At 46.8% G+C, this 13,505-nt stretch overlaps 1 protein-coding gene across 5 annotated transcripts in view; it reads left to right on the forward strand.

The window, feature by feature from the left end:
- The window catches only part of NT5C2 (5'-nucleotidase, cytosolic II), a 60,449-nt gene extending 46,944 nt beyond the window's left edge, over window positions 1-13,505 (forward strand). For all 5 annotated transcript variants that reach the window (XM_051800481.1, XM_051800485.1, XM_051800482.1 and 2 more), the window contains 15 exons: window positions 60-177; window positions 1,619-1,714; window positions 2,984-3,075; window positions 3,264-3,321; window positions 4,565-4,658; window positions 5,674-5,727; window positions 6,867-6,950; window positions 7,688-7,729; window positions 8,803-8,910; window positions 9,259-9,325; window positions 9,468-9,638; window positions 10,483-10,534; window positions 10,772-10,832; window positions 11,351-11,527; window positions 11,739-13,505. In XM_051800481.1, coding sequence (XP_051656441.1) covers window positions 60-177; window positions 1,619-1,714; window positions 2,984-3,075; window positions 3,264-3,321; window positions 4,565-4,658; window positions 5,674-5,727; window positions 6,867-6,950; window positions 7,688-7,729; window positions 8,803-8,910; window positions 9,259-9,325; window positions 9,468-9,638; window positions 10,483-10,534; window positions 10,772-10,832; window positions 11,351-11,527; window positions 11,739-11,996 — 1,532 coding nt within the window. In that variant the 3' untranslated portion in view covers window positions 11,997-13,505. The remainder of the gene's footprint in view (window positions 1-59; window positions 178-1,618; window positions 1,715-2,983; window positions 3,076-3,263; window positions 3,322-4,564; window positions 4,659-5,673; window positions 5,728-6,866; window positions 6,951-7,687; window positions 7,730-8,802; window positions 8,911-9,258; window positions 9,326-9,467; window positions 9,639-10,482; window positions 10,535-10,771; window positions 10,833-11,350; window positions 11,528-11,738) is intronic.

Genomic DNA, 13,505 nt, shown 5'->3' on the forward strand with positions numbered 1-13,505 from the left:
TCTTGTTTAACCCCCTAGCTGTTTTCAAATTTTCTAACTGAAATCTCATCTTGGTACAGTGTATAAATCCCCTGAATACGAATCTCTTGGATTTGACCTGACCGTAGAAAGATTAGTTTCCATTGGATACCCTCATGAGCTGCTCAATTTTGTGTATGATCCTGCATTCCCTACCAGGTAAATGACTAACAGATACCAACCCAGCCTGCTTGAGGCCTTGAATTCTTGCTCTGTAAAGTTCATAGGCGACATGTGAGGCCAGGTTTTCAGAGCTGTGGCTGTGAAGCCTGTGGCTGACCACAGATCATGGGGAAGGAAGCAGACCGATCCAGTATATGGAGGGCCTTTGCACACATGTATCCATGCCAGCAAAGAGGGAGCATGCAAGAAAAGAGCCCTACTGAAAACATGGTCCAAAAATAGCCTTTCAAAGCAAAGACAGCAGAGATACAATTGGATTGGGAGTGAAATCAAAATGAGGGGGAGAAGGAGCTGTTACTGTCTAAGAGGCTGCTAGGGTGTCTCAGAACGTTTTTCTTTAATGATTTTAATTAGTAGTGTCCTGGTGCATAAGACATCCTGAAAATTAAGCTGACAGTAAACAATAAAAATGGGACCAATCCAGTTCATCTGTCTAGATGAATCAAACATCAAAAGCATTTGATTTAGTAACTTTTTGATTTCATAACTTCACAGAAAGTTAATGGTGCAAAGTTACTGAATTCCTACATTTTGTCTTTTGGTGGTAGAGGTGAAAAGGACATTGCTTGTTTTAAACAAAGTTGTGGATCCAACTCTGCACCTTTAAGTTCTTTCCACTTGTGCCTTTGCTGGATTTTGCTTTTTTGACTCCTTTGGAGCTTCTTTACAAAAGACTGGTTCATAGGGTCTGTTGGCTTGTTCCAGTTTCAGTCTGGCAGCCTCCTTCCTTCCCTCCTCTCAGCATATTTTACACTGAGACTGCTGCTGGCTGTGCCCTTGCCCGTAACAAGGCAGTAGCCCTTCACAAACCTGTGATGAAGACTCCATTAAATCTACTGCCTTCATCCCAGGGAGGAGACAGAAGGGATATCTCTGTGGGAAGACTGCCTTCTCTAGATGCAGGCTGCTAGATAAGTGAAATAGAGTTTTGCTGGAGTCAGAGCTGGGAATGTCCAAAGCATTTTGTGCCATAGTTACACGCCCCATCTGGCTCTGTCTGTGACAGAGTGATGAAAAAGAGGAGAGAAATTCCTTTATCGCACCTCACTCTTCCCTGCAGCCCAGCAGGTGTGTCAGGGAACCACAAACACAGGTGTCAGATTTGTGACCCTGTGGAAGAGGCCCACAGCCTCCCTGGTACGTGCATAGCTAAGCTTCTGCCAGGTTAAACAGTTCTGCTTTCAAGGCTGTGGGGAGCAGATCAGGTATCTCTTTCACCTGGAGGTGCAGGCCTCTGGTTGCTCACCTCCCACCAGGTAAAAGGGACAGTAGGGACCCCATCTGCAGAATTACAGCAACTCTGTTCTGATGCCCCACGCCAAGTAAGCAAGCTGTTCTAGAGCTGTTCTAGCTGCTAATAAAGTGGTCACTGCTTAATACACTCACTTCTTCATATCTAAAATTGCTTTCTTAACAGAGGCCTGGTGTTTGATACCCACTATGGAAACTTGCTGAAAGTTGATGCCTATGGGAACCTCCTAGTGTGTGCACATGGCTTTAATTTCCTCAGAGGGTGAGTGCCAACTCTTTGCTGTTCTTTTTGACTTAATACACTCTTTTGTGTCACTGATCCTCAGGGCACCCATTGTATAAGGAGTCGCAGGGACTCCACTAACAGCAGATGCTGTGCTGGTGTTCCTACAGCTCCAGGATTAACTGGGGATGCATTGAGGGTCTCAGGCACAGCAACAGCTCAGGTGTTTACAGTGGAAAGATCTGTGCTGGCACAGAATGCATGCTGTTCACCTGTCCTGGCACAGTTCAACATCAGCAGCTTATCAGTTAAGATAAAGCCATTGCATGAGGGCTGCTGGGAGCAGACAGGACCTGTGCCCCTTGAGGCTGTCCACTCCACAGTCAGTGCTACAAAACTTTGAGAGCCTGAGCTGGTTTGGGGAAGGAACAAGCTTGCTCTACCCCTTTGTGTTTCTGACCTGTGAGGGTGTCAGAACTGAGCATTGCATGCCATTTCCTGCAGCCTTCCTTGGATACTTGTGTTTCTCTTGTCCCAGAGAAAGTGCTTTAGGAAGCAGAGAGGACTGCAGAGCCACATGCCTGATGTGTCCCAGCAAATCCCCCCTCCCACATCCCTGCTGCAAGGGCATACGGATGGAAGGCAAGGCAAGCTCAGGGCCCCCAGGGTGACAAACTTTTTCATTGCAGACATGTAAGTCCTTGCATCAGGAGTCCAAAATTTAGAAAAAGCCCTTATATATGCACTCAAACTTCCTCTTTGATCCTGAAGTGATCTTCAGAAGCTCCAGAAATTGAGGAAACCAGAATAATGAAATTCCTTCCATCATCGACACCCTGCTGATTAATTCAGAGGGCCTCAAGCAAACCTCCTGCAGCAGAGCCCTGTACACCCCTGCTGAAAGCTGCTGGGAGAGTGGAAAGCAACACATGGAAAGTGGGGGAGAGTTTAAGATAAGCAAACAATGACAGTACAGATGATTTAAAGCATCCTCATAGCAGCAGCATGGGGTTTAAGGTCTAGCTGTGGACTCTGGACCACTCTGTGTCCCTGTGTGGGCTCTGCTCAGTTTGCTGACTCAGCAGTGAGGGCTTTGTCCTGGCTCTGCCGGAGGCAGCACGGCCAAGGGAACACCAGTGGATGCACTTTTGCTCTTGTGCCGACAGTGCATGTGGGAAAGCTGGGTGTTGATTAAAGCACAACAGACTCTAGTTAGTGGATCCTGCTGCAACTCTGTTTTGCAGGTCAGCACATTTTATCCATGTTATGTTTTGCAGTTTCATTCTTCTCCACCTTCTCTCTTCTCAGGCCTGAAACACGGGATCAATATCCAAATAAATTTATCCAGAGGGATGACACAGATAGGTTTTACATTCTGAACACGTTATTCAATCTACCAGGTGAGTCTAATATGAGCCAACACAAGCCTCTTTCTGTGCATTTTAAGCCAATAAAGCTTTGCTAATGTCATACTCTACTTATCTGTTTGGGGTTTTTTACATGAACTTTCTTCCTTTGTGCACAGGGCCTAAAGTTATCTGGGCTCTATGTTATCCTAGTGTTAAAATCTTGTTCTTTTTCCTTGCAGAGACCTACCTGTTGGCTTGCCTAGTGGATTTCTTTACTAACTGTGACCGGTACACGAGGTACGTGTTCCCTCTGCTTCGAGGTGCTGCTGGAACAGTAAGATTGTTACTATACTATATAAAGAGCAATACAGCACAGATGAAGCTGTTCCTAATATCAGTGAAGGCCCCTCAAGAGGTTTTGGTGGGGAAAAGTTCAGCCCTCATAATTTAGTGGTGATGAGTTGATCTGTGTGTACAGAAGATGCTGGTTATGAGGATTTCCTTCACGGGGTAATATCAGTGTCACCATAGAGACTGACACTGGTAGTTGGGGCAGCTTCTAAGACTGCACACTCCTTACAGGGTGGTTACAGGCACCATTCAGTTCATTTTGAACCCCTTGGAGCCATGTTTCAACTGGTAACTGAAAGGCTGAATTTCCTCAGTTACTGGAAGTCCCTCGTGTCGTAATAGAGGATGTTGCACGCTTAGAGGTAAAATGCTCAGGCACAGTCTGGTATAAAAGGCTGTTTGTGTGCGGCATGAGTATTTACCTAGCTTTAAAAAAGGTATAAACATAAAAACAAGCTGCAGTTTGAGCTGGCACATGTGAATGCTGCTGTGCTGCTGACTCGTGATGGGTCATCTTTCCATATTATGTGAGCGGAAGGCAAAGGTTTAATGGGACTTCACGTGGGAGCAGAGGAATTGTTTATGCTGACAATCCATCAGGTGAAGTACCCTTTCTCAGGACAGGCATGATGATTGCTGTCAAAATAAATACAGCTCTGTGTAATCATCCTTGAGTTCTTCTGATGCAAGCTCTCATGGGTGTCTCAAAGATACCTCCACATAATGTCTCCTGTTAACTCTAACCATTCTAAACACAGAAGTAGTTCCTCCTCTCAGCAGCATTACATTTAGTTGATTTCCATGGCACCCCCTTTAGCACTGGAAAGAGGGAGAAAGAGCAGCACTCTGATTGCTCCCTCATTACAATTCATCTTTAGTAAAATGCTGCAAGCTGCACAGTCCCAGTCTTTTTTCCTTGTAATACTGTGGGTGAGAAATAAGAGTTGCAGTCACAGAAAGCTGTAGTACTGCTGTGGAGGCACAGACATTCTTGGGTAACACACAGATCCTGTTAAACTCTGGTTGTAGCCTTCTTTCAAGTCTGATCTGCGATAAAGTAGTAGATAAGAAACTGCTATGGTAAAATGAAAACACAAGCTCCAAACAGCATTTTGAACTGTCTCTCTCCTTGATGTGTTTCTTACCTGTTGCAATTGGCTGCTAAAATCTTTCTTCTGTCTCCTCACAGCTGTGAAACAGGGTTTAAAGATGGAGATCTCTTCATGTCCTTCAGGAGCATGTTCCAAGATGTCAGAGATGCCGTTGACTGGGTTCATTACAAGGTGATTGCAAGAGCTCCTGGGGACATCTGTAGTTGTAACTGGGTTAGACGGGCTGGTTTGTAACTCCTGAGTTAAGATGTGCTATACCTCTACTGGGCAGAAGCCCTGCTTTGCCGCCTAGTGAGCAGATAATTAATTACAATTGTATGTGAGTAAGTCAAGATCTCAACTGCCCTCCTAGCATGGGAACATATCTGGCTTGGCTTCTTATTCCTTTTTATTGTGCTCAGGTTCTGTTTCTGTACTTTAATTCATGGGGTTTAGAGCATGATGCCATGAGGGTATTTGCAGTTGAGGTCCACAACTTGTACATTGTCCTAATTATTAAAGCAGTATTCTACTGCCAGTTGTTTACATTGGTACTGCCTTATGTTGCCTGAAAAGTACCTGCATTAAAGAGAGAAATACATAATCTGTTCTCTATTTAGAGAGGAGACGCAGTTCATCTTCTTCACACAGTTTTACACAAATTTAGAGTAAAATTTTGTAAGCATTAACATCTGGTTAAATACCTGATTTTCTTATTCTCCCTCATTTAAGGTGTCTGTTGGGTGGGATAGAGAACCATCACAAGATAATGCTCACAGTTGTACTAGTGATGGTCCCTTTAGCCATGCAGAAGTCAGGAATCTATTTTTCTTTCCTTATGCAGTGTTGTGTGATACATGTTGGAGTTGGCCTTTGACTAAAGCATTATGGTCAGTGTTGGAGACAGGTCATTAACTGTCTTGTTTGGTATGGCAAATCTATTTTTTGTTTGTTTCTATTGTATTCCCTTCTGAAAGGGTTAAAATGCTGTTGAAGTGGATTATTTACCATGGTGAGGGAATCGATGGATCACAGAGTTTGTGATGGTCCCTGCTACTCAAAGCCTCTCATCTCTAGAGTCACTGGTTCAGATTCGCCCTGGTTTGTACTTTCACAGCATTTTAAAGTGTGAAAGTTGGCATTACTTTGATGTCTCTTACATCCTAAGTTTCCATTACCTCACTGGGTTCTGTTGTTTCTATTTCAGGGATCGCTCAAGGAAAAGACCCTTGAGAATCTGGAGAAGTACGTGGTGAAAGATGTAAGTGTGAAGTTACTTTACTTGTGCTATGTGACATTCTGTACTGACTAAGCAGGCAAGAAATAAGCATGCTGATTTGCTTTACTAAATCACAAAATAGATAACACTGTGATTTCTATTGTAATAACCAAAGACAAAGTGGAAAGTTCGGGTGCAGCTTTTATCCTGAGCCAGTGATCCACATGATTTTGTATTGATGTGCACGTTTTTTACGTCAAATATAAAAGCCAGAGGAAATGTTATCATGGGACACAGGTGAATATGCTGGCAAGGCTCATTTATTTCTTTTGGTGGTGAAAGCAGCTGTGTTCCCTGCCCACATTTCTCTGCCTGAGCAGACCTCTTTCTAAAAAACAATAGCTGAGCATCTCTTTAGACAGAAGTATTCTTTAGCCACCCAACCAACACATACTTAACCATGAGGGACTAAAAAAGATCCTGAAAGACTCGCCCATATCCAGTCTCTTGATAGCCCCAAAATGTGTGTTCAGCACATGTAGTGGAATAAGCTGCAGGGATTCCCTTACTTTTGCCCCCCTGCAGTGTGCAAGGCCCCTCTGGACCACTTACAGTATAATTATTCTTTAGTCTAGATGAACTCTGTGGTACAGTATCACTTCAAAGCAGTTTACCTTGTTTCTAGTTCCATACCTACAAAATTCTTATGAAACTGTTCTGTGAGGTCATCAGCTATTCTGGCAATGGACTGAGATTTCTGATTCAATAAAAATAGCCCCAGGAATAAATTCTCCCTAATTTGAGGTTGGAATTATAATGCATTCCAACCTGTGGCTCATGTGAGCTCAGATTTCACCTGCCTCTGGGCCCATTTTGGGAACGGACTTGGAGCTGGAGCAGATCGGTGGGAGCAGCACAGGGTGCCTGGCACTGTGGCTGGCAGAGGCACCACAGCCCTGCTGAGCCCTTCCCCTTCGCCTTCCTCCCCTGGGCTGTGCTCTGGAGGGGTTACGTGGATGGACCAGCAGCATTCCTGGCTCTGGCCAGTACAAAACACGTGAGTTTGCTTGCTTGATGGTTTGGTTTGCTTTATTTTTTGTCTGGTGGGATCATAGCTGGGAGTGTTTTTGCCATGATGAATGTCTGTAACTTCTGTGACTTGTATGTACCTTGGCTTTCAGGGGAAGCTGCCACTACTGCTCAGCCGCATGAATGAAGTGGGGAAGGTGTTTCTCGTCACAAACAGCGACTATAAATACACAGACGTAAGTGCTGTTTGAACTGTTGTGTTGGTTTATCACGGGATAAGCAAAAGCCAGCCGTTCATTTGTTGTGTGGGTGTTGGCAGGACATCATCCGGGGGAGAATCTCTTGTTCTGTGATCTACAAGTAGGATGGTTTGGTGGTGGATGCAGATTGTCTCGAGTCATCTTTTGTAGTTCTGGTTCTGGTACCAACCTAACATGGGCCTGGCTTAAGTCCCTCTGTGCCTCATTCAGATCTTCAGCAATTAAAAGGCTGAAAAGGAAAGTGATACTCGTTTTGGATTTCAGCATCCTTTAAAATGCAGAAGTTCCCTTTCAAGTGAGATAGTCTGAGTATGAACAGGTCACCAAAGCCATGGTCCTGGAGAGGCCTGAGAGCCAGAAAGGGCTGTCTGCTAAGCTGAGAAATCAACATGGTTACTTCAGCTCCAGGTGAATGTCAAGATGTTGCAACACTGCCAATCTGAAGATTTATATGCTGTTTTAAAGCATTTCAAGATATACCTGAGGCAGTGTGCAGTTTTCTGAGGCAGCTGTGTTATTTGATTATAAAATTTAGTGGTTTAATTCCTGTCACTGTCCTATTCCATTTATTTTGTCTCCAAATCTTATGCTGACTTTTGTGTAAATTCTGAAAATAAAGTTGTGTAATCTGAAAAGATAAAATCAGAAAAGTATGCTTTTATAAACTACACAAACATATGTTTAAAAGTACATATTTAAATTCTTTCTTTCAGAAAATTATGACTTACTTGTTTGACTTCCCACATGGACCAAAGGTATGTGAATTCTAGACTGCAGTTGCAATAGCAACTGATGTGCCTAATTATCTGTGTAGCTGGAAAGCATTTTAATCCTGCTTCATCGGCTGCATGGGATTAGTTGCTTTAATCTGGTTAAAATACACTTGCTGTTTTGTGTCCTATTTGAATGGGATCAAAGCAAATACAATATAACAAAGAGAAAAGAGGCATCATCTGGTCTTAAATGATAATCTGTGTTAATGATAACATTATTTTAGTGATAAAACATTTTAACTGTGGCATTTTGCAGGCAAGTTTCTTAGAAATAATGTGCAATATTTTAGATGTTGTTAAAAAAAGCCTTGATGGAAAGGAAATATTTTTATAAAACAGCAGAAGTGTTTATGCCTGATTGTGCCTTGGCTATGGTAACTCCAGAGGTTTTAGTCATGCTTTTTTTTGTTCTTCTGAGGTCAAAATTCAGCCCTGCAACTTTTGGAGACAGGCTTATGAAATAAATTTATACTGCTCTTTCAGTCTCCCAGTAAGATTGGCTATCTCATGCTGAAAAGATGTCTTTTCATACTGTGCTCTAGAAGTAGAAGGTGGCCAAGGGAGACATTTTGAGAGCATAGAAAGTCACCACAGTTGATAGCTAAAAAAGCTTTTTGCTGTGGTCATGGTCTCAGAAAGTGTGGAAACATGGAGTTATGAAGGCCCAGTGTCCTTTGGGGCAGGGCTGTGATTCAAAGCCATGCTCTGTGGAACAGAGTCAAGGCATTGCTCTTGGCAAAAGTACCAGCATGGCCTTGAAAGGCTGAAGCTGTGGAGTTGCATGTGCCTGGATCCATGCAGGATGTCACCTTCAGGAACAGTGGCAGTGGTCTCACTTACAGCACCTCTTTACACAGCAGCTGTGTTGGGACATGGATGTTCAGTGCTGTTGTCGTGGGCTTGTGGCAGAAGGAAAATACCATAGGAAATAGTGTTGGCAACCCATAATGGTACCACAGGAGGCACGGACTAAGGGTTTTAATGGACACTCATGTTAAACTCCCTGTGGTTGCTTGTGTTGTGCCTGATTCTGCGGTTTGTTTCTGCCTTTGCAGCCTGGGAGTGCCCATCGGCCATGGCAGTCCTACTTTGACCTGATCCTGGTGGATGCACGAAAACCCCTCTTCTTTGGGGAAGGCACCGTACTGCGGCAGGTGGACACGGTGAGTGGTCAGTGGAGGGCACCTCCATGGCTGGCAGGGCTCCTGCACCTCCTGTGTGGCATCTCTCAATGACAATGGGCAACACAGTGTTTAGACAGGACCTGCGCTAGGGATGGTGGGCTGGAATCTCCTCTTAGTTATTCCTCAGCAGCCCCTCACCTGGGGCACAGCAGAGCTCAAGGCTTTGCTGTTTCCCTAATGTACTGCACATGACAAAAGGAAAAGAATGTGGAAAGCTACCTCTGGGCAGCTTGGGAGTGAGGGACAGACAAAGAGTAAAATATCAATAAGACAGAAAAGATCCAGACCATCAGCTGTTCAGTACTAACACAATGTCTCCTTCCTCAGGTGACTGGGAAGCTGAAGATTGGTACCTACACTGGCCCACTGCAGCATGGCATCGTGTACTCAGGAGGTGAGGCAAGAACCCTTCTCGTTCTGTGGAGCGCCTCTGACGCGGAAAATGCACCTGCTTTGTCCCTAACCCTGGCCCTCTACAATGAGCCATACATTTCCTTTTGGCTCCCTGTTCTGAGCCATGCTATTCTTCTCTTCAGGCTCTTCAGACACAGTCTGTGACCTGCTGGGGGCCAAAGGGAAGGATATCTTGTACATTGGAGACCATATCTTTGGAGACATCCTCAAATCCAAGAAGCGCCAGGGCTGGAGGACCTTCCTGGTGATCCCTGAGCTGGCACAGGAGCTGCACGTCTGGACAGACAAAAGCGGTCAGCAGTCAGGCACACCCAGGCCAGGCTTTGCTCTTGCTTGCCTGGTGCTGCACCCCTGAGAGCACCAGGGCTTAGGGGTGCCAGGGTAGAGATCACCCTGGTTTGCTACTTCTCCTTTTGTCCCTTTTTCCTTAGTCTGGGTGCTGGTGGCAGGAGCTGGGGCAGCTTTCCATGGGCTGGTCTCAGGGTCACAGGCCCTTCATGTGTGATCAGCCAAGTGCTGCCTTGGTCACAGAAGAAGCTGCAGCTGGGTGGGATTGAGTTGTTCCTCATCCCTAACCTTATCCCAAAAACTCCTCCCCCTCTACCCATATGGAGCCATGGCTTCTCTGGTAAAAAGTATCTGACAAGACATCTGGGTTATTCTCCCTGTAATTCCTGAGCCATGACTGCTCTCCCATCTGCAGGGAGTCCCTGCTCACCAGCCGCTTCCTCCTCGTTCCTCCCACTCCCTCTGCTGCTCTGCTGCCAAAGTGCCGTGTGTTTCCCATCCACCAGGGCTACTGCTGTTCTCCCAGGTTTGCCCTTTGGTGTGCTAAATAGGGCTGAGGGTTATGCAAGTTGCCCCATGGCTGGTTGGAAGGTTTTGGTGAGAGCTGCAAAGGTTCAGTCTCAAAACCAAAAGGGCCAACCAGAAACCAAGACCAAAATTCTGCCAGTGGCACAGAGCGTGATTGACCCCTCTCTCTGCCCCGTGGCCATGAGGTGCCATGTTCCCTGCTCCAGTGTCCCTCCCCCCCCATGTGAGGGAAGCAGGCAGGGTGGTGGCTTTGCTTTCAGCCCTTTTAATTTCAACAGTTTTAACTTACCATTTCCCCCTTTCTTTTCTGGATTTTTCCAGCCCTTTTTGAAGAGCTGCAGAGTCTGGACATTTTCTTGGCCGAGCTATACAAGTGAGTGTTCAAACAGTGACAACTTTCCTGCTGCCTCTCCCACCTAAAGAGTGGCACTGACAAAACTGTGGGGTTGTGTTAGCGGCACTGCTTCTGGAGCCTTGACTCAGGCCTGGGCTCTGCCCACAAGACCAACCTTCCCCTCCAGACCAGTCTCCTTCCCCCAAGCCCCATCTCACAGCATCTGGTTCTGAAAGACTTTTCACACCATGTATTTACCTTCTCGCCTGTAACTAGGCATCTGGACAGTAGCAGCAATGAACGCCCTGACATCAGCTCCATCCAGAGACGCATTAAGGTACCAATCATCAAATCCCCTTTTCATCCTTCTGGATCCCAAAGGGCTTGACAACCCAACCCCGCTGCTCAGCCCTGAATTGCTTTGCTCTGCCTTTGGGTGGGCACAGCAGGCTTGGCAAAGCCACTCTGTCTTAGCTCACTGGTGTCACTGGCACTCCTGAAAGGCAGCCTGGTCTGGAATAGGGTCCCTTTCCTCCTGCCCACAGCAGCACTGACTGACGGTGCTCACTGTTGCAGCACGTGGCACTGGCACACACAGGCTTGGAGGGGCTGTAGCCTCTGGTTCAGCCAGCCCTGGGGTGCCAGCCCGGGGCGAGTGCTGACCCTGAGCCCGCTGCCACCTTCCCTTCTGTTAGCTGGGGCTTGGCTGTGCTCTGATGTCATGGGATACGAGCACAGAAAGCCTTGCTGGAGATCCTTGCAGGTCTCACGTAGCCCCCAGCCCTCAGGGTGCTCCATCATGGCTCCAAGGTGTTGCCTGCTTGCCCCAGGATCTAACCTGCCCTTTCCTTGTAGAAAGTGACCCACGACATGGATATGTGCTATGGGATGATGGGAAGCCTCTTCCGCAGCGGCTCTCGGCAGACCCTGTTTGCCAGCCAGGTGATGCGCTACGCTGACCTCTATGCAGCCTCCTTCATCAACCTCCTCTACTACCCCTTCAGCTACCTCTTCAGAGCCGCCCACGTCCTGGTGAGTTGCAGATCCCAGGGAGGTGGGCAAGGCCCCCAAAGGTGCCTGTGCTTGTGTTTGTTAACACTTCCACAAGACACAACAGCACCTTGGAGGGCTGGGTGGCATTTGATACACCATCACATTCTGGAGTTTGCTCTCCACGTGTCTCAGGGAGGGGCCCTAGGACTGGGACACCCCTTGCCATCTCCTCTCTCTGTTACATGTGCAGATGCCACATGAGTCCACAGTAGAGCACACGCACGTCGACATCAACGAGAAGGAGTCGCCGATGGCCACACGCAATCGCACCTCAGTGGATTTTAAAGATTCTGACTACAAGCGGCACCAACTGACCCGTTCCATCAGTGAGATCAAACCGCCCAACCTCTTCCCCCAGGCACCTCAGGAAATCACACATTGCCACGATGAAGATGATGATGAGGAAGAGGAAGAGGAGGAAGAAGAGGAGGAAGAGGAAGAGGAATAAGATGGAAAAGGCAAAGTAAAGATAAACCATGACTCTAGCAGTGATCAGGAATGGATTCCGTTGTTGGGGCCCTTGGGGTGATGGGTTGGGGGTGTGATTCTTGCAAAGGCACATTTTGAAAGTATTTGGAAACTTTTAACAAATTAACACTAATTAGGAGGAGACCCTTGTTTTCGGTTTTGCAGACGGTTCAGAAAGCTGATGGATTCTGCCTGGGTGGTGCATTCAGATTGGACTGCCAGCCCATGCTGTCATGCTACTCCCATTACATTTAGGGATGCTGCATGTTTCTCCCTTTTCCATGATGTGTTTCATTTGATTTTCATTTGAACAGTGTCCTGTGAACGGTTTTTGCCATTTGTTGCATTCTCTGTGGAGAAAGAAGGGATGTGCTGGGCCCTGCAGGAGACAAAATTATCCAAATCCTGCTGCCCATTGGGTTGCTGCCCTTAACCCTTTGTTCTTGAGTTACATACTCCCCCCTCCCCATGTTAGCCAGGATGTTGCTGTGCCTTCCAGCATTCAGTTTAGCTTCTGCTTTGTGTGAGTTTCTCTGTGTAAGTGGTTCGACTCATCCGGCCATCAGGGATGGCAGTGGGATTCCAGCTCTAGTGTATCCACCACTGTACACATTTCAGCTTGTAGACAGACGCTTGTCACCCTCTCCCAGTGTTTCCAAGCTCTCTTTCACCATCAGCATGTGATGCATGATTTCCAGTGCATTTCTCAAACAGCTGAGCCGCACACTGTGTTCTCAACTCCTCCAGTTTCAGCAGTAAATATTAACCCAGGACCTTGAGGCTGCTGCTTTAGCATTACATTACTCACTTTGTGTTCCTTCTGCCTCCTGACCTTTCTGTCCTCTCAGCTTTAAGTGAAGCATCCCAAAGACAAACCCAGCGACCATTTGGCGTGAAAGAGCCTGTTGTGCCAGGGTGCTGCAGGCCACATGGGCCTGCCCTAAACTAGGAAACAGCACATGCCATGGGGCCGGCCCCACAGTGAGAGCCAGGAGACTCCGGTCCCGCTGGCAGCTGCCCTTGGCTTTGGCCTGCTGTGGAGCAAGCAGAGCCTCATGCCAGATTGCTGTGGGCAAGGCTGTGTCCCTGGCCAAGGAGGGTGATGGCTGCAGGCTTCTGTGTGGGGACTGGGCGTGTCCCCAGGGATGGGTGAGCAGTCCTTGTACCTGAGCCCGAAAAGCAGCCCAGGGAAGGCACAGGGCCAGTACACAGCTGGGCAGCAGTGCCCTGTGGTTTTCCTCTGTGTGATGGGTGCAGCCTCCTTTACTCCAGCCTGTGCCGTTCGCTGCAAAGGGATTACAACAAGGGCCCTCTTGTAACGAATTCGACTGTTGTTTCAGTACCATAAACTCATTTAATTTCTTTTTTCATTTTAAAGTACCTTAGGAGAAAATAAAACAAAGAAAAACCACACCACCAACATCTGAGCAGGAAACTGCTGCTGTAGTGGCAGTTGTTCAAGTCAATAAATGATGATGTTTCTAAGAAA

This window comes from Manacus candei, unplaced genomic scaffold, assembly GCF_025592945.1.
Source record: "Manacus candei isolate 608988 ecotype Guabito, Panama unplaced genomic scaffold, ASM2559294v1 h1tg000050l, whole genome shotgun sequence".
Lineage (NCBI taxonomy): Eukaryota > Metazoa > Chordata > Aves > Passeriformes > Pipridae > Manacus > Manacus candei.